Source organism: Podarcis melisellensis (assembly GCF_964234715.1).
Source record: "Podarcis melisellensis genome assembly, chromosome: 4".
Classification (NCBI taxonomy): Eukaryota; Metazoa; Chordata; class Lepidosauria; order Squamata; family Lacertidae; genus Podarcis; species Podarcis melisellensis.
In genome coordinates this window covers 73,661,424-73,685,652 of record NC_138531.1, presented here as the reverse complement: position 1 = coordinate 73,685,652, position 24,229 = coordinate 73,661,424, and the positions used below count along the sequence as shown (strand labels likewise).

Genomic DNA, 24,229 nt, shown 5'->3' with positions numbered 1-24,229 from the left:
ATATACTTGGGCAACGATTCACAAATGACAAAACAAATATTCCTAGGTGAAAGCATTAAAGGTGAGTCAAAAGGGTCAGAGTATCAATGAGGGTTCATAAGTATGTCTCTATCTTTTCACATAGTATGCCTATATCTACTCAATATGTGCTCCAGAGTGTGTGCTCTTTTGTCCATTGAACCTTGGGAAGTGGGCTTTCAATACAAGGCTGCAGGAGAAATATATCAGCTGTGAGAGCTGTGGTTATTTTCTGCCCAGAAGATGTGCATGGAAAAGACATAAACTGGAAAAAACACTAGCAAGTCCAGCTAGAGGGAGTAAGGTGGGTGCAATGGGCCTAGACTATAAGCTCTGAAGTATCACAGCTAATGCTGTGGACTGGGGAAGCTGGCTTGCCAGCCCATAAATGGGAGCCTTCAAAGAACCAGCCAGAGCCAGACCTCTTTGCCACTCTGCTCATTGCTGGTTATGCATAAGAATGAGATGTCTAAAACCATTGGTGGCATGGAGCTCGCTTACGCAGCATGCACTCAGCTGTGTCTTATTGCTTTGACAGAACAATTGTTAACACAGCAATTTTTACCCTGTCTGCTTTTGTGCCTAGAGCACTTGATGCTTCTTTGAAACCTGGGACTATTATTCTTTGATTCATTTATTGGGATTTTGTAGCCCGCTCTAGCTTCTGAACGAACAGCTTCCATTTCCAGTATAAATAATATACAAAGATATATTTTGCTGCCTGCACATACAGCAAAAGCATAAACTGTTTTCGAGTGTTGAGTGCACAAAGCATACTCTACAAGTGCAAGGGGCTAGGGGAGCCCTGATGGTGTCTGCTGTCTCCAGCATCACATAGCTTCCTTAGCCCTGCCCTGAAGGTCCATCCATTGAGATTGGATGTTTGCCAGTTGGGTGCCTGTGCACAAAGACCTTGGTGCAAATAGGCTGCCACTTGAACCAAACCTCAAGGGTCCTGACTGTGGACACTGACCTGCAACTAAGCGTAACACATAGGGGAATGTGAGTTGCATGATATCTGGAGTGGGGCCAGCAGTGTGTCCTTGTGGACCCTTATACTCATGGAATATCATTGCGGTGTAAAGAAAGCAAGAGAGACGTGGTCATTTGGCTGTCAGGCAATGCTTTCTAGCCACAACCTGGTAGTGCTCCTCTTGCATATCTCCTAAAGCAGGAATGCAACAGCACTGATGCAGTTTTAACCATCTCATGCTCAGTCTCCCAAGCTTCCTTCTTTTCTCAGCTCCCTATCCCTACCACTCTCCATCTCTCTTCATTTCTGGCTTGCCTGATCCCCCTTGCGTTTCCTGCCTCCCCAGTCATTCTTGTTTTCCATTTTCAGCGTTGCCTGTTGCCTTCCAGCACGTCCAACCCTTTTACTCATTTACCATCTGCCACTCTCTACTGATCTTTGGATGTGTGTGTGTGTAATTTAAAACAAGTCTCTTCAACTAAGGGACAGATAAAAATGCCAAGCTCCTGGAAATCTGTGGTGGGTGAAGAAGAAAAGACTGATAAACAGAGGCTTCAAAGTTGTAAATAGGAGGGGGAGAAAATCCCCAGCTGGAGGTAAAACAAGAAAATGATGCCAAAGGCTCCCTTCGCTATCTTTGTTTTTCTGAAGCACAGTCCTGGGGAATGCAAGGTGGTGAGCTGGGGAAAGAGCTAGGTGAGCTAGACCTTAGACTAAACATGAAAAGTGTGGAAAGAACAAAACAAAACAAAAAAGACCCTCCATACAGCACTGGAAGCTGCCACAGAAAACTTCAAATGGCATCTTTTGATTGGCACTCTTTTTCATCCCTTTGCATCTTGTTTTAAGCGGAGGGTGCCCAACACGGTCCCACGGCCCCTTCTGCTCTCCACTCCACACATCTACAAAAGGGTGTTTGAAGAAAACAAACAAAGCAGCAGGAATTCTGCTATTTCCCCCACCCCATACATAAACATATACGTAGGTGAGTCTGAATTTTATCTTTGTGTAAATACGCAACAAGGAGAAGAAACAACAAAAAACAAAGAAACATATGTGGGTGGGTATCAGAGAGAGATGCAGTGTGTGTGTGTGTGTGTGTGTGTGTGTGTGTGTAAGAGAAGGATGGCAAGGAATTTTGTGCTCGTCTCCTCAACAGAATACATCAGTGAAGTGAACATGAAATGTCTGCTTCTGTCTGTAGTTGATTCTCTTACCTTTAGCTACCAATAAGGATGCTACCAATAGATTGCTGTTCTGGTAAAAGCTCTGTTCTTCAGTTCAGGCTTATGGAAGTGCTTTGATGATAAGCTATGTATACTTAGAACTTCGAAAGATTAATACCCTATAAGGAGTAGCATGGTAGTTAAAGAACATAGATGCCCTATTTTTCATTACTGGACAGATGTTCTAGATATATGTACAGTGGTACCTTGGGTTACATGCGCTTCAGGTTACATATGCTTCAGGTTACAGACTCCGCTAACCCAGAAATAGTGCTTCAGGTTAAGAACTTTGCTTCAGGACGAGAACAGAAAAAGTGTTCCGGCAGTGCGGCGGCAGCAGGAGGCCCCATTAGCTAAAGTGGTGCTTCAGGTTAAGAACAGTTAGGTTAAGTACGGACCTCCAGAACGAATTAAGTACTTAACCCAAGGTACCACTGTATAACAGACTCAGGGGATTCTCACATTTGGATCCCCATGCTTCCACCCAAACCTTTGCTGCCTTATTAGAAGAAAAATCCTATGCCTAAAAGCTTGGAGTGGGTGTTTTCTTGATATGAAAATGCCTATGAAACATTACAGATGTAAGAAGTGACCCACTAAAGGAAAATACAAGAGAGTGTGAAAAATGTGAATATGGCATTAAAATTGTATATGCATGCTAGGGCAAAACAATTTGTGATGCTGTGAATAATGTAAACCTTTCCGTATTTGTATTTGTGGTTAGGGATATATTTGGGAATGGTTCTTCAAAACAAAAGGTTAAGTATTGTATATATTTTCATGTGCTTCTATGAAGACACCTAAGTGTACCTGCAAGTTCTCACAAGAAAGATAGTGTACAGTGCACATATTTAAGTTCCAGGGGGTCATGTACAGAGAGCAGCTTTTGAGCTCCATGGCTGGACATCAGAACCCACAGCCAGAAATACAGCAAGAGTCTCTGGGAAACGGCAGGTGCCCAATATTTCAGTTGGCCCATGGTGCTTACTCTTCAGGTCCTTCTGGTGTGGTTGGTGGTGAACTGGTAGAGACTGAAGCCCATTGCCTAAAGTTAAGGCCATCTGGATTTGCTCACAAACTGACCTATGGGACATTGCTGAACTGCAATTCCCCTCATGGGCCATGCTTGCTGGGGCTGATGGTGGGAATTGTAGCTTAGCAGCATCCAGGGACCAAAGATTTCCCACACCTGCTCCTGAGCAACATGCTTTTTATTGACCATGGAGAACCCTCCTTTCCTATATTCTATTACACAGTAGGAAGATATGGCATGAGTATGGCTTGGCTGGGCAACACCTAAGGGAGGGCATGCAAACCATCAATCTAGGAGTCTCTGAAGGGTATATTCCCCAAGGTAAAGAGGGTGGGCAAAGTGGTATATAACTTGGATTTATGAGATGTCACTAAGAAAAGGTCAGTTCTGTAAAGGTCAACTGTATTTATATGCTGGCTAGCCTTGCCTTAGGAAAGTGGTGAAGAAACACCCATCACTTGGGATATATATAAAGCTAAACTAAGAAAACATTTGGAGAATACACAGTGGGGAGCCATCTGAAGCTATAACAGTGGAGAATGCCAGCAAGCGGGTGGTATTCCCAACTTGCTTATGAAATGGTGCAAACACAGAGACTTGCTCTGGAAATTGTCCAAAATGTCCACCTTCCTCCAGCTCCCTTTGCTGCAGTGAGATAGATAGCAACAAACAAACACCCTGCTGTTTCTCTTCTTCCCTCCCCCCCCCCCAAGAGCTTGACAATTTAATGCCTCCCTGCAGACAGACTCTGTTCTTCTTACTATTCATTTCCGTCTTCCTCAAAGATAGCCTCCAACCTCTTTGAGACATTTAGATTGGAGCTAGCAAGACCCACACTCTCTGTTTGGTGAACTGAATTGGTGCAAATAGCGCTCAATCTCGACAAAGAGGTCCAGTTAAAATACCCAGCTGTGTCAGTTTTGTTTTGTATTAGTATGATACAGCATCACAATTCAATGAATATAAAAATAAAAATAGTTTACTTTAAGGGCCCACAGCTGAAGAAAGAAAGGCTTAAGTATGAGTTGCATTTCATAGCTGTTATACAGTATATGGATCAAACTGTCATCCAGTGAACAAATGCAGTTTAGCTAAAAATACAGCAGCATTTTGCTGTTCATCTCTCCCTATGTCCTTCTTCCTCTTTCTTTTTCTATCAAAGTTTTCTAAGGAACAGGGTGCTGTTCTAAATTGTAAGCATGTACAGCTCCAGGCACACTGCAAGAGTGATAGAAATATACCAGCGCAGCAAATATAGCAACAGTCACTGACACTCAAGGAATAAGACCACAAAAGTCTTAGCAGGGATACTAGAAATAGTACATAGTTTAGGGAACAGCTGTTATCACAAATCCCAAGCATCACTGTGCTACAGAAAACACTTAAGACTCCTACTGCATTTTAATACATTGAAGAATAATTGGGAAAACATTTACCCATGTTTATTTACACACATATCTGTTTAGAACCATTACCAAAGGAGCAAGGATTTTGCTGTACATATTAAGGCACCATTGAGGTCTTCTCCTGATGACTATGAAGTCTGTGAAGGGGACACACACACAGTCCCCTTAGTCATGAAGTGGTGAGATGCACATCCTTTTCTCCATTGAAAAGTACAGAGAGCTGAAGGGGAAAGTTGGAAGCCTGACATTCTTTCCCACTTCCTCTTTCCAGCTTCAGATTAATTCCACTAGATCTGACTTTTAAATAGAGCCCTTGGGAAAGCGAAGTGTGTTCTCTCTCTCTCAGAGGAGGGGAAGAGAAAGATAATTAACCAGAGTGGGCGTTGCCGGGGTACCCGCTCAAACCTCAAACTGAACCCATGGATCTGAAAAGTTGATGAAGCACATACTTTAAAACATAGGGGCCAACTCCTAGGAGTTGAGGTCCCTTGACCCACCCCCATAAAGCATTTGAGGGGACTGCTCCCCCCAGTTTATGGGCATTGCCATTCAAATTGTGTGAGTGTGCCATGTCTTGTGATCAAATATGCAGATCACCCATGTGTTGGAGATGTAAAAAAGAGAAAGGCTCCTATCTACACATGTGGTGGAATTGTACAGAATAATATATACAAGGAACTCAAAAGACTACTTAAACTTACTTTTAAAAAAAGATCAGAAATTTTCCTCCTAAGCATGCTGCCAAAGGAACTTGGAAAATCAAAAAGACCATTGACCATGTATGGGATAACAGCTGCCAGAATATTAGTGGCAAGAAACTGGAAGAGTCAATCAATACCCAGTATAGTAGATTGGCAGAAACTAATGGTAGAATACCTGCAGCTATCAAAGATGACAGGAAGAGTTAGAGGTCAGACAAAGCAGAGAGTCTATAAGGAATAGAGAATATATAAAGAATACTTTAAAAATTATGGTGTAAACAGAAATTTCCTGGCAGAATTAGGCTGATCCTTGATGTCAGGGAACTGCCATCAGAGCAAGAAACGGAGGCAGGGCTACCCAGCGATGCCGGAGAGGGGACGAGCAGGGGGGAAGGATTTCAGCGTAACACCCATAGAGCAGAGAGGGAGATGGAGGAATTGGTGACAGGGCTCCAAGACCCTTCCCCCGAAACTAGTGGAGAGAGCGTTGGGACGCCCCTGCCTTCCCCTTACTTGCACAGACGCGTTCCGCGCAGAGAACATAGGCGGAGACTCGGGGTCAAACAGCTTCTATGCTGGAAGAGATTCAAGAGATGCCCACTCTCGGATTCTGCAAGTGACTAACAGGTCACGGAGGGTGAGCTCCAACCCTAAGCATGGTTGGGCAAGCAAAATAACTGAACTGAAGTAAGGTTACGCACAAGTAACCCCTCACACCCATTACACTTGAAATTCATAAAAGGTAACGAAGGTATAATGAAAAATCACAAGAAACTATGTGGTATAATGTACATAACAGATAAAGTACAATGAGAATACTTGGAATTCTTTTTAAATGTTTGCAGCACTTTTTATTTCTAATTGTGTGAATAATCATTGTAATAACAAAATAGTTAATGTTAAGAAATTTCATAATTACGTATGTTTTTTCTCTTCTTTTTTCCTTGATTTTTATACGCTTGTCCTTATCTTGCATTTTTCTTTTCTTTCTTTCTTATGTTGTAAGCTTGTAATGGCAAATACTGTATGGATGTATTCATTTTAACTCAATAAAGATTGAAATAAAAAACAACAACAACAAAGCATCCCTCATCTAACGAAATCTAAATCCAGTAGCCCTGATTCTGGAACTTCTCAGCCCTCAGGTAAATAGGTAATACATAGCAATATAAAAGGAAGGGAGCTTTGGGCGTTAAAAAAATATGGTTGGGGGAGAGTCAGCATTGCATCCCCTTATCTCACAGTTATATTGAAAACTGGGCCTGCATATCAGGTGTCCTGTGTCTGTTCCTATCTGCATGTCCATCTCAGCATGCAGAGCAAACAGGCACCTGTTCATAGTCCAAGAAAATTACTTTGGAAGGAACAGATTATGTGGCTATTTAAATGTCTTAGGGTGTGAAATCTCCAAAAAGTGCCAGCCTTACCAGCACCTGCTGGGGTATTAAATGAGTAGCATCCTACTCTGGGGGCCCATATTTATTTCTGAGAGCATAAGCCCTCTCAAGGTTCTAAACAAGCTCTTCTCCCTTCAAAGACACTCTGTGATTTGTCTACCTCACATGGAACACCATTTTCATTACTTCTCCAACAACACATTTTTGAATGGTAACTGAATAATTCCCAGATTATGCTAAGAGGGTTTACTTTGTCTCCAGTGAAAGCACTCTGTCACCACAAAGCGGCCATGGGATCCAGGTGTCTGTTGTTCTTTATATCAGTCTTGGCAGATTTTGGAATTGAATGCCCATGTTTATCCAACCCTAGTCTGGAAGAAGATCAGTGAATGTGGATCAAGACCCTTCCAAATGCAGAAGTGTTTCTGCCCAGTGACAAAAATGGAAATTATGCTTTAGCTGAGAGTGTTTTCTTTGGGACATTTATTCTTGTTATTGCTAACTCTTAAAAAAAAATATCTACCCAATGTTCTGGTCAAAGTTTCATCTGTTATATATATATATATATATATATATATGCAGGTTTTGATGTCCTCGGGTGTCTTCCCGTGTAAAAGTTGGGGTGTCTAGGCGACGTTTCGACGAGGTCTCACTCGTCATCTTCAGGCTGGTGCTTTCGGCTTCTTGTTACTGGAACAGAGCAGGATCTCAGTGTTTGAGTTCCTATAAATACTGTTGAGGGGGTGTGGTGTATAGCCTCCAATGTTCTGGGCAGAGAGGAAGTTCCCAGGCTAGTGTGCCTTTTCTTCTTTTGTTCCTTAATTACTTGAGGGATATCCTGAGTGATTTCTTGAGTGATATCCTGAGTACCACTTAGGTGGGTCATTAGGTGTGGATTAGTTGCTAAAGTCTTTGTGTCTTGACCTCTTGAACTTTGTGAAGAGTTTTTCTGAGAAGATGGCTGTACTGCACTTAGTTGTGCTCTGGCTTGGCTTCGTGTATAGGGGCGAGCTGTGGTTTTGTGGCTTGTGTCAGCCAGATCTGTGTAGGGATTGCAGGGGGGTGCAGCATCCGGAGGTGCCACCATGGTTTGGCTACTGGATGGTGTCTGTAATTTATCTGTGGAGAGGGTCTGGGTTTGGGTCTGGTGTGGTTGATTGGTGATGGCGTTCTGTGTGCCTCTGGATCTGGTGTCAGTTTTTGTGGGGAGGGCTAATTTCCAGATGTCTGGCAAGCGGGATGTGTCGTCACGCTTGTTCATGTTGTGAGGGTGTTTCTCTATCTCGATGGCTTCCATGATTATTCTCTTGTGGTGATGTTCCATGTTAAAGAGCAATTTGGAATCTGCAAAATTAATTTCGTGTCCTGTTTCTTTCATGTGTTGGAAAAGAGAGGAAGTTTTTTCTTCTTTTTTGACGGCATTCTTGTGTTCTGCGATACGTGCATTTATTCGTCTGTTTGTTTGTCCAATGTACGTGGCTGGGCAGACTTTGCAGGGTATTTCATAGACCCCTTGGTTTTCCAACTGGATTTTATCCTTGGGGTTTCTGAGGATATTGGCTATTTTTTGGTTGGTGCAAAAGGCTGTTTTGATATTGTGTTTATGGAGGATTTTGCTAATTTTATCTGTAGTGCCCTTGATATAAGGAAGGAGGGCCATGCCATTGTTTTCTTCTGTGTCTTGGTTTTTGGGGGGTGTTTCTTTTTGGATTAGCTTCGTAACCCTGTTTTGCTGGTATCCATTGGCAATTAACACATTTGAGAGATTCTGTAACTCAGTTGTCAAGTGGTCTTTGTCAGCCAGGCGTTTGGTTCTGGAGATGAGAGTCTTGGCTACGGAGTTTATTTGTGCGGGGTGGTGGTGTGATTGTGCATGTAAGTAGCGGTTGGTGTGTGTTTTTTTCCGGTAGATAGTGTGTCCTAGGGAGCCATCAGGTTTTTTGTAGATTAGGACGTCAAGGAAGGGAAGTTGGTTGTTGGCTTCTATTTCCATAGTGAATTGTATTTTGGGGTGTAGGCTGTTGAGATGTGTGAGGAAGCTATCCAGTTTTTCCTTCCCGTGTGGCCAAATTACAAAGGTGTCGTCAACATATCTGAGCCAAAGTTTGGGTTTGTGTTCTGACTTGTCTAAAGCATTGGTTTCAAAGTGTTCCATGTACAGGTTTGCGATGACCGGTGAGAGGGGTGATCCCATAGGTGCTCCTTCTATCTGTTTGTATCTTTGTCCATTGTGGATGAAGTACGTGTTGGTTAGGCAGTGGTTGGTCAGGTCCAAGATGTATTCGGGGGGATTGTATTTGTTTTGAATGGCTGTCAAGGCTTCATTAATGGGCACTTGTGTGAAGAGAGATACCAACACGTACTTCATCCACAATGGACAAAGATACAAACAGATAGAAGGAGCACCTATGGGATCACCCCTCTCACTGGTCATCGCAAACCTGTACATGGAACACTTTGAAACCAATGCTTTAGACAAGTCAGAACACAAACCCAAACTTTGGCTCAGATATGTTGACGACACCTTTGTAATTTGGCCACACGGGAAGGAAAAACTGGATAGCTTCCTCACACATCTCAACAGCCTACACCCCAAAATACAATTCACTATGGAAATAGAAGCCAACAACCAACTTCCCTTCCTTGACGTCCTAATCTACAAAAAACCTGATGGCTCCCTAGGACACACTATCTACCGGAAAAAAACACACACCAACCGCTACTTACATGCACAATCACACCACCACCCCGCACAAATAAACTCCGTAGCCAAGACTCTCATCTCCAGAACCAAACGCCTGGCTGACAAAGACCACTTGACAACTGAGTTACAGAATCTCTCAAATGTGTTAATTGCCAATGGATACCAGCAAAACAGGGTTACGAAGCTAATCCAAAAAGAAACACCCCCCAAAAACCAAGACACAGAAGAAAACAATGGCATGGCCCTCCTTCCTTATATCAAGGGCACTACAGATAAAATTAGCAAAATCCTCCATAAACACAATATCAAAACAGCCTTTTGCACCAACCAAAAAATAGCCAATATCCTCAGAAACCCCAAGGATAAAATCCAGTTGGAAAACCAAGGGGTCTATGAAATACCCTGCAAAGTCTGCCCAGCCACGTACATTGGACAAACAAACAGACGAATAAATGCACGTATCGCAGAACACAAGAATGCCGTCAAAAAAGAAGAAAAAACTTCCTCTCTTTTCCAACACATGAAAGAAACAGGACACGAAATTAATTTTGCAGATTCCAAATTGCTCTTTAACATGGAACATCACCACAAGAGAATAATCATGGAAGCCATCGAGATAGAGAAACACCCTCACAACATGAACAAGCGTGACGACACATCCCGCTTGCCAGACATCTGGAAATTAGCCCTCCCCACAAAAACTGACACCAGATCCAGAGGCACACAGAACGCCATCACCAATCAACCACACCAGACCCAAACCCAGACCCTCTCCACAGATAAATTACAGACACCACCCAGTAGCCAAACCATGGTGGCACCTCCGGATGCTGCACCCCCCTGCAATCCCTACACAGATCTGGCTGACACAAGCCACAAAACCACAGCTCGCCCCTATACACGAAGCCAAGCCAGAGCACAACTAAGTGCAGTACAGCCATCTTCTCAGAAAAACTCTTCACAAAGTTCAAGAGGTCAAGACACAAAGACTTTAGCAACTAATCCACACCTAATGACCCACCTAAGTGGTACTCAGGATATCACTCAAGAAATCACTCAGGATATCCCTCAAGTAATTAAGGAACAAAAGAAGAAAAGGCACACTAGCCTGGGAACTTCCTCTCTGCCCAGAACATTGGAGGCTATACACCACACCCCCTCAACAGTATTTATAGGAACTCAAACACTGAGATCCTGCTCTGTTCCAGTAACAAGAAGCCGAAAGCACCAGCCTGAAGATGACGAGTGAGACCTCGTCGAAACGTCGCCTAGACACCCCAACTTTTACACGGGAAGACACCCGAGGACACCAAAACCTGCATTCCTGTACCCGTGAAAATCTACGAAAGCAAATATATATATATATATATATATATATGCAGGTTTTGGTGTCCTCGGGTGTCTTCCCGTGTAAAAGTTGGGGTGTCTAGGCGACGTTTCGACGAGGTCTCACTCGTCATCTTCAGGCTGGTGCTTTCGGCTTCTTGTTACCGAAAGCACCAGCCTGAAGATGACGAGTGAGACCTCGTCGAAACGTCGCCTAGACACCCCAACTTTTACACGGGAAGACACCCGAGGACACCAAAACCTGCATTCCTGTACCCGTGAAAATCTACGAAAGCATATATATATATATATATATATCAAAGAAATTTCAACCAGGGTCTTGCCTACATGCTCTGATGCACTCAGCTAAAGAGAGCTGGCTAATGTACTTTGTACTCTATGTCACAGGAAACCCATGCCAATACTGTAAAATGAATGGAAGGTTCAGAGACATTGGGGCCACTGTAGGGAATCCAAAGGGAACAGAAGCTTCTAAGGATGGGTCTTGCTGATATTGCCATTCAGTTGACAGTCATTGGAAAGGAAGCAAATGAACCTCTGTTTTTCACTTGCTTGCTTGCTTGCTTGTTTTGGATATATTCACATCTGGACCATAGATAAAAATCTCAAGTCTTACTGAAATGCTTCTATGAAGAAAAATGATGGCAGATTCAGGACAGACAAAAGTACTTTTTCACACATATCATAATGAAACTATAGCATTAAACTCAACCATAGAATGTGATTAGGGCCACTAATTTAGATAGGTTTAAAAGGGAATTTAAATACATGTGTATTTTCTCTCAAAACATGCATTTTAACTAGTGCTGGGCCAAATATTTCCCCCTCCCTTGCTTTTGTGAGGCCATTTGTGATGACTTCTGGTGGTAAGCAAATTCTGTGAATTTCCCAAGGGGCAGCTTGCTTTTAGCAATGAGGACTTCCCCAAAGATAGGAATAATATTTGATGGCTTGGTGAAAACTTTAAAAAGTGGATTGGTTTAACATTAAAGATTACATGGCCCAAGTTTTCTCACTTTTTTCACACACAAAAGCTTTGCCGCCATTTCATACAGTGGTTATGGGGCCCTCAAAGTAGCCCTTGCTTTAGATTTTGGTACATCTTCACTGTTAAAGAGAGTCAGTGAGTACCGTTGGGCAACTGGTTGTGTGAAATTTGAGGGGAATCGTTTTTGTCTCATAGGGGAGTAAAAGGATTGAAAAAGAGAAACAGCAGCTGTTTTGGTCCCTGTCAGGCTTTAGGATAGGAGTGACATTGCATGTATTAGCACCCTTTACATACGTATTTGCTTCTGTGTCCTGTAAAGTCTGGTTAACTTGTATATTGACAAATAAACACAAACATCATCCATTCTCTATAAAGGAAACAGAGAAGAGGGAGTGAAAAACATCATCATGTGTGCATATATTTGTAGCCACTGCCAGACTGGCTCACTTCAGTACCCAAATACCTTCTACATGAGCTGGCAAGTCAACCCAATTTTCTTCAGGAATTCAACTGGAGTCTCTAATTACTGGACGTGAACCTATTTCCCAAAACTCTTTATTTTATAGATCTTTCTTTCATACCAAAAAAAAAAAAAATTCCTATTCCATTCAATGCCCTCTTAAGTAATTGAATTATGTATTTTGTCTCCTCTCAGGCAGGGAATTTGAAGGTGAGGAAGAGTTCCTGGAGATTCTGGGGATTACCCGGGAACAGTCGGGCAAGTACGAGTGCAAAGCTGCAAACGAGGTGTCCACAGCAGATGTCAAGCAAGTCCGAGTCACTGTGAATTGTGAGTATCTTTATTACCAGATTGGGGTGTGGAAAGCAACACTTAACTTCACCACATTGTCATGCTGATAACAAGAAGGAAAGCTTGCCTTACCTGACTGAAAATAATTATTTTAACCTTTGTGGGCTTGCTTCGGGGAGGACTTCAGCATGGAAAAATAGTTTGATATCCCTGCTGAGCTATCAATATCCATTACTTTAGCCCAGGGTTGGCCCAAGACATTTTGGTACCACAAAATGGTGCCCCTACACCCTACTAGGCAAGAAGGGTTGAGTGAAGATCTAAGTCAGGAACAAAGGAAGAAGGAAGGTTGACATCATGCTCTGCTGCCTCTGTGGACCCTTCTGCCTGAGGCTGTTGCCTCACCTTGCCTCATGGGTGGGTCAGTCATGCTTCAGCCTCTACTTTATGGTTATCCATGAGGCAGAGGAAATAGCAAGGAATGATATTATCTTCCATCCTGGGATGGACCATAAGCCCCAGATTCTCAGCTTTAGCTTTCATTATTTTTTTTTTAAAAAAAGGTTAAGATTCTGGCAAAATGTCCAGGCACTATTCTTCTTGGTTCTTTGGTTCTTTGTGCCTGCTCCCCACTTTGAGTGTTTAAAATTACCCTCTGCACTCCGAAAGAATTGCTGTCAATACTTCCCATCTGAAGAATGTAAAACTGTAGTTCTCTTTTTCCTTTTCAGTGTGATTTATTTATTTATTTTGGAACACATTTCCAAAAAAAAGGAGTATCAAAAAGCAAGAACAGGATAGAACAGTACTACAAAGGGAAAGGAAAACTCACTGTTTAATAGACCTTCAGTATATCATGTGGAAGGTTGTGTAACAAAGTAAAGCAGCCTAAGGATAAGCTCACTTTCTATTAAGAAATCTGGATGTGTAAACTATGTAGCCGAATCATAGGCCAAAAAAATATGCATGTATATTTGATTGGAATAATACACAAATTACTCAACCTATACAAAATCATGGATAACCATGGAATGCAGTGAAGTAGCTTCTGTCATACATCCTAACACAATCTGGATCTTTGTCTACATGAGATTTGTGCTAGTTCACAGTAGAAGAAGTAGAGTTTGAATTTGATACCCTGCTTTATCACTACCCAAAGGAGTCTCAAAGCGGCTAACATTCTCCTTTCCCTTCCTCCCCCACAACAAACACTCTGTGAGGTGAGTGGGGCTGAGAGACATCAGAGAAGTGTGACTAGCCCAAGGTCACCCAGCAGGTGCATGTGGAGGAGCGGGGAATCAAACCCAGTTCACCATATTACGAGTCTACTGCTCTTAAGCACTACACCACACTAGCACAGTACAATCAGTGGTGCACTTTGGGCTTTAAAATTTCAGCGAGGCCTCGTTCAACACCAAAATTCAGCACCCCCCACCTCTCACCTTCCGTTGCTTGTCATTGTTGTGCCGTCCTCGGTAGTGCCCTCTTGGCCCAGTGCCCAATGCAGGCAAACTGGACCCAGTCCCCTAAATCTTGCTTTGCTGCAATTCTATACATGCTTACTAAGGAGAACATTCACCAAGGCTCAGTAGGGTTCATTTCCAGGTAAATGGATATAGGATTGTAGCCTAAGGCTGCAATTCTAAACACACACACTAGAGATGGGCACAGTAAGATTTACTTCTGAGTAGACTTGTCTAGGATCGCACTGCCAGTCAAACTTGTGCTATATAATAATCACTATTATTTTCACATATAGAGAATCACTAGTTCTCTGACATTAAAGGGGACTGGAGAGGGTGCAGAAAAAGACCTGACAATAAGTAACTATAAAATGTGAAATGCTGTAATTACTATCTTCTGAGTGACCGCATCTGTATGCAAATCTGTGCCACGTTTCTTTATTATTTTCTCCTAATGGCCTTTGTTTGCCATGTTTTCTGAGATGAAGTGCCCTTTCTTATTAAATAGCATCATTCTAATGAGATCGTTATTTAAAAGCCTATCCTACATGTAGGCATGAGATATTTACCCTTCCGTTGTGGGATAGATAAAAGCAGCAGGGAATACAGCTTGTTTCCAAGATCAAAACTCCTGGCTTCCATTATATTATCATAACAAAGGGAGCAGCCTAACTCAACTCTTTCTTAACTTTTCCTCAACTTGATAGACATAAAAACAAAAGAAGAGCCCTTCTAGATCAGAGCAGAGCCCCATCTCATCCAGCATTCTGTTCCTACAGGAGCCAACGAGAAGCCTATGGGAAGCTAATAATAATAATAATAATAATTTTTATTTATACCCCACCCTTCCCAGCCAAGGCCGGGCTCAGGGCGGCTAACACGCAATAATAAAAACAAGTTGAATGAATACAACTTAAAAACAAGATTAAAGTACAACATTAAAATATTGAAACATTAAAATATTAAAATGCAGCCTCATCACAGGAGGAGAAAGGAAAAAGGAAAAAGAAGGAGTAGGAGTGACTTGCCCAATGGGCAACAACGTTCTCCTGCTGGGTTGGGTTGCCACTGTCCTTTGAGTAAATAATTTTAATATAAATTATATTTGCATAAATTTGCATAGGAGTAAACCATAGCAAAAAACAAACAAACCAACACCTGCTTTGTTTTCAGACGATGTGGATGCATCATCTTAGAAGAGACATTTCCTCATGCATAAAGGAAATGCTTCTTTTGAGATGCGGCTGGAGATGTGCAGGTATAAATATTAGGGGTGTGCACTGGCCACAAGATTCAGTTCAGATCAAAATTCAACACTTTGGAAAACAGCCTGCCTCAGTCCATAGACTGCCTTACTTGGCTTGGGGATTGTTTGCCTTTTTCTCATTCCTTCCCCTCCAAATACACTGCTGGAAAATAATAATAAAAATTAAGCTTTAAAAATTGCCCTTCTAACAGAGGTGGATGAGATTTGTAGCCATAGCAGCTGCTCTAGGGTGCATAAAACCTGGAAAATTGCAAACATATTGGTACAGAAACATTTGTCAGGGGCACTTTTAAACTTTGGATTTTATTTAAAGAAAAAGAAATAAAATGTCTATATTGTTTCTATTTGCGGGAAGAATTGGATTATATTTGTAAGGAAGTTCGCTCCTTCTAAAAGCATGAATTCTGCTGAATTTCAGATTGATAACTGCAGTAGCCATTACGGTTTGTGAGTCTACTTTGTTTCCTTACCCACACTCATGACTGAAAAACCAAAAAGTGGCTGTAATGTTATTTCTTCTTACAGAAGTAGGTGAAATTTGAAGACATAGTAGCCTGAATGGATAACGCCAGCCATATAACAGGCAACATGTGCAGGAGCTTATGTAGCAGGCATCTTTAAAATTTGATTTATTTAAAGAAACGCCTATAACTTCTTTTACTATTATTTGGGGGCAAAATCAGGGCAGATAGAGTTAAGCTACTCTTGTTCATTTCTCAGCCCAACTCCTACCTTCTTGTATGTTCTTTCTTTCTTTCTTTCTCTTTCTTTTTTTTCCTTTTTTTTTCTTCTTCTTTGCTATTAATGGCTACTCTGTACTGGTGTGCTTTCAATAACCACCTTAAAGCCTGGTTGCTTGTTTATAGCCTTTGGGGAAGTTAATGAGGCCAAAAATATCGCAGTTGGAGATATCTTGCTTAGTGTCTAACTGAGGTTTATGTAAGATTGAGAAAGAGGAAATTTACATTAAAAATAGACTCAAATACACTCAAATTTGACTCTCTCTCTCTAAAGGCTTTTGTTTGTTTGAGCTGTCATTGCACATTTTATTTAGCAGTGGCTCGAATTAAAAATGCACAATCTAAACACAACACTGCAGATTGCAGCTCTAGCACATAGCTGGCTTTTTGTGTTAGGAATAAAGCAAAACCTGGAACGCTATTAATCTATGGGAAAGATGCTGGAAATTATTTTTAATGAGCCATCATTACTTTTACCGGATGTAGTTTGCCAGTTACTAAAAGGAATTCTGTACTATTTTTTCCCCAGTGCACATCATCATCATTATTTAATATTCCACTGTTCTGTGTACAAGCAAAGGTGGTGGAGTGGTTAGGGTTAGGGTGCTGTACTTAGACCAGGGTGCCTGAACTGGAATCCCATGAAGTCCCTGACCTTGACCCACCTCTCTCCCCACAAACTACTTCATGTGAGGATAAACAGAATGCGCTCCATGCAGGCTATCCTGAGAGGAAGGGTGGGATACAAACGTGACGAATAAGTACCGTATTTTTCCGTGTATAACATGCCCCTGTGTATAAGACGCCCCCTATTTGGAGGGACTCAAAATCAAGAAAATGGGGGGAGATTGCCCCCATGTATGATGACCCCCCTTTTTAACATACTTTTTTATTTTTTAAAAAAACTAGTCTTATACACGGAAATGTACGGTACTTGAATTTGAAAAAAAAAGCACATAGTGGACAGAAAACTTGGATTTCACATATGCATTTGGGTTCTAAATTTGCTGCTCAGAAAAAATGACCCTGAGCTCACCCAATGTAGCCACCACTCTTAGTGTGTTGTAGTAATGAAAACAACAGTTTTAATACCATAAAGAATTTTAAAAAGAGGTTAAAAAATAAAACTGCAATTAATGCCCTTTTACAGAAACCATCATTCCCATACCATTCAAGTCATAAGAAACAAAGTTACAGACTAAAATTACAGTAAAGGTAAAGATAAAGGACCCCTGACAGTTAAGTCCAGTCATGAACGACTCTGGGGTTGTGGCGCTCATCTCGCTTTACTGGCCGAGGGAGCCAGTGTTTGTCCACAGACAGCTTCCAGGTCATGTGGCTAGCATGACTAAGCCGCTTCTGGCAAAACCACAGCAGCTCACAGAAACGCTGTTTACCTTCCTGCAGGAGCGGTACCTATTTATCTACTTGCACTTTTTGGAGTGCTTTCGAACTGCTAGGTTGGCAGGAACTGGGACCGAGCAATGGGAGCTCACCCTGTTGCAGGGATTCGAACCACAGACCTTCTGATTGGCAAGCCCAAGAGGCACAGTGGTTTAGACCACAGCGCTACCTGCGTCCCTAAATTACAGTAGCACATCTAAAATAACCCCAAAGGGTAAATAGCATATGTCAGAGAAGGGATGGACAGATCAGGCTGTGCCTAGACTGGGGCACTTTAACAGGTGCCCATGCATAAGTGTGTTGTGCCCAGTTTGCGCACATTAATATGCAAAACAATCAATAAATAGAAAGATCTGCACACACAAAATCATACATAAATCTCTAAATCTCTGCCTAATCACAAAATACATATTAAACTATGTGTTTTATTTCAATGTGTGCATTTCTAAATGTATTTAAACCTACAATGCACATCTTAACGCATTTTGAACAGACAGCTGTATTGCAAAATTCAGAGAAGAGCAGAAACCTGAGGATAATTACTATCCAAGGCACACATTATTCTGGGACCTGCAGATCAGGTCAGTTCACATTGGAATTTACAGAAACTGACTTCCGCAATCATTCCTGGCACAGAGTAAACAGATGTTTAAATCAATATGTTTATCCTACAGCTAAAAAAGTTAACTTGAATATATTTTTCTTGTATCTATCTGTTGCAGCTACAAATCTGACTACCCTTGTAATAGGGCAGTGTTGTTTAGAAGATTTTGTATTGAACAGGTGTTGTCTTATTTGCCACCTTTGAGAAAAGGGGGGTGTCATCCAGTATCCTCTGAGATGCTATAGATGGAAAATTAATATGAGTTTGAACTTCAACTGCACCCTTCCCATGTATGCTATAGCCCCCAAAAGCAAAATCAATGCCTGGATGAGAACAGCTGGTGGAAGCCGGTCCTTTCTCTCCATGCATTAACTATTCCCTGTTTTAGTTGGCTGAGCAGGGCTAAACACTTTCTTCACAGTGCTCTTTTGAATATCAGCCTTTAGGGGGCAGAGGAAGCATAATTTGTATCAGATTATATAGTTACACGATTTCTTCAACCTTGGATTATTGTTTAATTATTGTTTATTACCCCTCCTAAAAGAAAGGATATAGCAGGAAGGAGAGCAAGGATGAAGGGTGATATACAAATTTACTAAATGTATAAATAAATTTATGATCTAGGTAAGATTCCTATAATGCAGGGGGTTTGAACTAGATGACCCTCGCAGTCACTTCCAACTCTACAATTCTTTGATTCTATGATTCTAAATATGAAAAGGGCACCAAAAGGGCTCTTAGTTCTCTTTGTGGTTTCAGTCATTGGAAGGTGATGTCACTCAGTCATTCCTACCTAACACAAGAGGAAAAACAGCTCAGTGTTGGAGCATGTGATTTGCACACAGAACAGAAGTGCCAGCTTGGCCCCGCGACCGTGGGTGTCCAGGGCCGTGGGTTCCATGCAGTGGGCATGGTCCTGGCACTGAAATTTGTGGGTGCCTGGCTCCTTCATGGGGAATTTGGTGGGTACTCAGGCACCCAGGGCCCCAGGGAGTTGACACCTATGACATAGAAGGCTTCAGGTTCAGCTTCTAGAATCTGTTGGGCTTGGTGGACAAAACAGCATGCCCAAATATGATATTGTGGAACAAATTGAGAAACATCCCAAATCTGTGGGGCTGCCACAGCTAAATCTGCATCCCAATTAGGGAAGTGGGATCTGCCATCCTTGTCCTTCACGATTGCTTGCCCTTCATTTAAGGTATCAGCATTCTTAAGAAGCAGCATATATCTTTCATGCAGCCTGTCCATATGTACAATTTCTTGGAAGTAAGCCCATGGAGCTCAGCGGAGCTTATTCACAAGTCAGTGTGCATGTAGGATTTTAGTTCTTCGTATCAGATGGTATACTAATAGAAAAGGAGCTGGGGGTAAAAGTCAGAACAGCAGCTATTTTTGTATTTTAGTCATTTTTCCTCCTCCAGAAACATAATAACATAAATAAATAGCAAGTAAATACAGGCCTCTTTCAGTTCCACCAGGTTATTGCAACTTCCCTCACAATACGTTCTCAGCAAAGGGGAACTGCTGTTTTTCTTTGCAACTGAAATCAGTTGGCCTGGAGTCCCTTAGACAGGGCGATGGGCGATCAGGATTAAAGCCAATGGACCTGGCCATGGGCCTGCCTAGAATGTCTCTCTTAAAGTGTTGTGGAGCGTGGCTAATATGAAGAATGCTGCTGAAAGTGAGAGAGTCAGCTCCTTGGCAGGGAACAGGAATACAAAGCATTGCTAGGCCTGGTGGTGTAGCTTTCAGGTCTGTAGAAAGGTATTTGTTCATTTCATGACTCATCTCGTGTGTGAGGTCCAATGGAGCGGAAATGGTTTGTCTCGCTGCAGATGGCAAAGAGATTTACTGCCGACAAAAATACATTCGCACAGTGAGGTTTTGAAAAAACACCCGGCACTTCTCCTGGTGTTTGCCTTCTTTATCCCTAGGTCTCGGTGACTGTGTCATAGCAAGGTCGAGTTCTTGAAATAAAGATTTTGTGCTAACTAAACAGGGCATATTATATTCCCCACAACCACCTCTTTTGTGTATAAAAACACATTTCCTTTTTCCAAAGGGATCTGATCCCTTTCCTCTTGAAATCATAACAGCTTATTTCTGCAAACTCAGTAAAAACAGGAAAGCTGTGATCTTGACAGCCTCAACCACTCAGCCACAGAAATGGTGGTGGATAGCAAAGGAAGAAACACCCTGAAGTAATATCCTACATCAGCCTTTGTCAGACTTGTATCCTTCAGATGTTTTAGATTACTATAACTCCCATCAGTCACAGTCAGCATACAGTATACTGATTGGAGTTGCTGGGAATTGCAGAGGGGGGGGATATGGAGGGCACCAGGTTATAATAATAATAATAATAATTTATTATTTGTACCCCGCCCATCTGGCTGGGTTTCCCCAGCCACTCTGGGCGGCTTCCACAAAAACCAGAAATACACTAAAATATCACAGATTAAAAACTTCCCTGAACAGGGCTGCCTTAAGATGTCTTCTGAAAGTAAGGTAGTTATTTATCACTTTGACATCTGATTGGAGGGCGTTCCACAAGGCGGGTGCCACTATCTTGGCAAAGATAGACCTACACCTATGGCTGGACACTTTGATACTAAAGTAGAAGCACATGAAGCAGTCATTGTAGGTAAGGTGCATGTGTGGCATGCTCCACCAAGGACACAGATGTCAGGATAGCAAGAGGGGCCTCAGAGATGGGAAGGAGTAAACCACACTTGTGATTCCTCAGCTGCTGCAACCAGCAGTTCCAATAATGACCCCGAATCAGCTCAGCTTGTCTGCAACATTCACCCATCTGAATCTTCTCCCTTTAATTTCCATTGCTGCTTTTATCCCCTTGTAACAGGTGAGTGAGTCGTAATCACTTGTTTCCTTCACTTTTGTCATTTTTTGGCAACCTTAATGTCACCTTCCATTCAATGGGTCTTTCTGTTTCATGCAAAAGTGTAGATAAGCTTGGGTATCTACTGCTTTGAATGGCTTTGTTCCTCCCATCATGGCTCCAAAAAGTCTTTCTCTCCTGCAGACCCTCCAACTATCACGGAATCCAAGAGCAATGAATCTGCTACCGGACGACCAGTTTCACTTAAGTGTGCAGCCTCTGCTGTTCCTACACCTGATTTTGAGTGGTACAGAGATGACACTAGGTAATTATTACTGTTTATTTTTTTTCCATATTTTATCTTTGATGTCTAGTAAAAGGAAAAAAGAAACCTAAAGCCCCTTGTTCTCTCTACAACCAGTGTTTTACAACCTACATTTTAAAATGGATTTTGCTTAAGAAGATAGTGCAGTTAATTCACTGAACACAACAGGGAGATGGGGGAGAAAATGGATGTTTAAGGGCCCTCCCATGAACCTACCCTTTCTGCACTGGATATGCCACTCACAACCAAATTTATCAAGGATAAGCAATATCGCATTTGAAGACACATGGTGGAAGGCAATGTGTAGGTTTACTCAGAGTATACTACAAAGTCTCCTAAAACTCTGCCCACAGTCAGTGGTCATTCAAATAGAAATCCAACTTGCAGTCATCCCATTCTTACTGCTGCGAAGTACACAGTCCATACAAGAGCCACACTGTCTGAGTTGATCAACTCTGTGGTGAAGCTGCTTGCCTTTATCTCAGTTTTATTTCTTGCTTCCCTTGTCTTCTTCCACTTTTAGATTTTTCAAAGTTTTGTTTTTGTTTTTGTCTTCATGCAAGTATTAATAATTATGATTTGTGAAGAGCGTAAAATACAAACAAACCAAGCACAAAGCACGTAAAATGCAAGTCCTGCTGAAGGGCTTGGAGTCTAATTTAGATAACAAAGTGGCAGAAACAAGAGTAGTATTTATTATTTATGAACTACTTAAAAATCTATAACTCCCTCCCTCTCCCTTTTCTTTCTAATTCTTTATTCTTATGTCCCCCCCTTATCTCCTGTTCATCTTTGGTCCCAGTCTCCCTCCCTCTCTGTTTATTTACATGTCTGCCTTCCAGTCTCTATATAGTTTCATTCTTTTCTCTTAGCATATAGGAGCACGCGAATGACTTCATACCATGACCGTGTTTACCAATTACTTTTCTTGGTTCTCAGGATAAATAATGCCAATGGTCTGGAGATCAGGAGCACAGGGAGCCAATCTTTCCTAACAGTGGCCAATGTCACTGAAGAACATTATGGCAACTACACCTGTGTGGCTACCAACAAACTGGGAATCACAAATGCTAGCCTATTTCTCTACAGTAAGTATGGAAGAGGGAAGAAAAAGTCCAAGTGGGTATTTTAAAAAAATGCACATTTTGCAGTAAGATAAGGATTCCCTTTCTCTAAATAAAGTTTCCTGTACCGTCCTTCTTCCACCCATTCACCCCATGAAAAATCTCTCCAAAGGGCCAGGAGCCCCTCTTGAACAACTTAGGTTATGGTGTGGGGAGCTACTAAAGAATCACCCCAAACATGGCAGGCCACTGCCAAACCTGAGGTGATATACTACTCCCTTGGCAGCCTCTCATGCCGTGGTCTACATTGTGTGTGGAGGCTGATCTTCTGTAGACCCCTTTCCCAGGGGCACTGGAGGCTGAACAGGAGAGGAGGCATGGAGACTTTTCCTCTGTGAATTTTCTTACCATTACAGTAAAAGACATGGCCACATTCATACTTGAAATCCAATGTACATGACTGTAAGAAAAGGCAACCTGCTCTGTCCTTGTTCATCATAGAACATGGGGAAAAACCACCATCATAATCTATTTAAAGAGAAAACTGGTACCAGACCACAGTGTAGCCAAAACAATGAAAAGGCCTTTTGAAAACTTGGTAAGACGGTGGAGGTGAGCAACTGGGAGAAAGAAAGGGGAGGCTGGAAAAAGTGCAGAAATGAGAAACTGAAAGGGGAATAAGGTCACAAAGCAGAAACAGAACTGGAAAAAAAATGACTTGAAAGGACGTGACTGTTTTCAGAGACTATGAGAACAGATGATACTAAATCTCAGGGCCGGCCCCAGTGGCGTAGTGTGGGTTGTCAGCACCCGGGGCAAGGCAAGTCATTTGCACCCCCAACCCGTGGATTTGCGCCCCCTAACCTGTGGATTTGTGCACCCTAACACCCAGATGTTGCGCCCGGTGCGGCCGGGCCCCCCTGCACCCCCCACGCTACGCCACTGGCCGGCCCACATATGTGGCAAGGTGAGGTGACTGCCCTAGGTGGCAGGCTTAACAGGGGCAGCTGATCTTGATGTAGATCTTTATTCCCCCCTTGTTCCTAGTGTAGATCACTCGCCCCTTCTTCCTTGGTAGGGAGGGGAGGCTACATTTTGTGGTTCACCTCAGGTGCCACAATGTCTTTGGCCAATCCTGCTGAATATAAAGCAAAGGTGAGGAAGTCTGTGCTAACTAACTGCAGCTGAATGTGTTTTTGTACACAAAATTACTAACTGTAGGTCATTCCTAATGTTGAACAGTAGCCCTGCATTTTAACTTTCTATTAGCCCAACATGCAAACCATAAAAATGGCATTTCAGTTGTGTTATAGAACATCAGCTATTCTTATATCCAATCAATATTTCATGTCTAGAAAAGGCTGTGAGGCTATAAGAGATCATTCTGAGAGTAAATTCTGGTTTTAGGTGCAGAATCATATCTTCCAACTTTATTTTTTTTTAAGAGAATAATTAGGCTAAGAAATCAGCTGAATTATTCACTCCCCCACACTCACCCTTTGCTGGATTCTATTTTATGAACATTTTTCTTCTCTTAATTCTTTATTAATTTGACTAAAAGAAAAAGGAATCAGCATGATTTCCTAACTAAACATGACCTTGCTTTGCAGTTGTTTCCAGGAAATCTAATCAAACCTTCAGATCAGACCTGACATATCCAAGGTTTACTTCTCTGTAATAAATTTCTAAAGTTCAGTCCATAATCTCCCCTGGACATTATATATGGAGTTGGGGGCTATTATTTCTTTTTCTATCAGCAGTTTCTTTATAAGGTCTTCATTGATTTGAAATATCCCTGAGGGCAAACTCAGTTAACACAAATAATTTGACCTGCTATAGCTCTGACCTACTCACCTGTGATGGTATAAGATATTATGGAAAATGAAAAATATAAATGGCTAGGAGATGTATGAATGTTGTTGATACTTTTATAACAGATGGACAAACTGGGGTATGATGCATGATAGCCCAGGGTT

General features: G+C 42.0%; 1 protein-coding gene across 3 annotated transcripts in view; it reads left to right on the top strand.

Annotated features, from left to right (window-relative positions):
- LSAMP (limbic system associated membrane protein) overlaps positions 1-24,229 on the top strand; it is a 1,403,176-nt gene that overhangs the window by 1,345,709 nt on the left and 33,238 nt on the right. For all 3 annotated transcript variants that reach the window (XM_081908544.1, XM_081908543.1, XM_081908545.1), the window contains 3 exons: positions 12,449-12,583; positions 21,069-21,189; positions 22,129-22,277. In XM_081908544.1, coding sequence (XP_081764670.1) covers positions 12,449-12,583; positions 21,069-21,189; positions 22,129-22,277 — 405 coding nt within the window. The remainder of the gene's footprint in view (positions 1-12,448; positions 12,584-21,068; positions 21,190-22,128; positions 22,278-24,229) is intronic.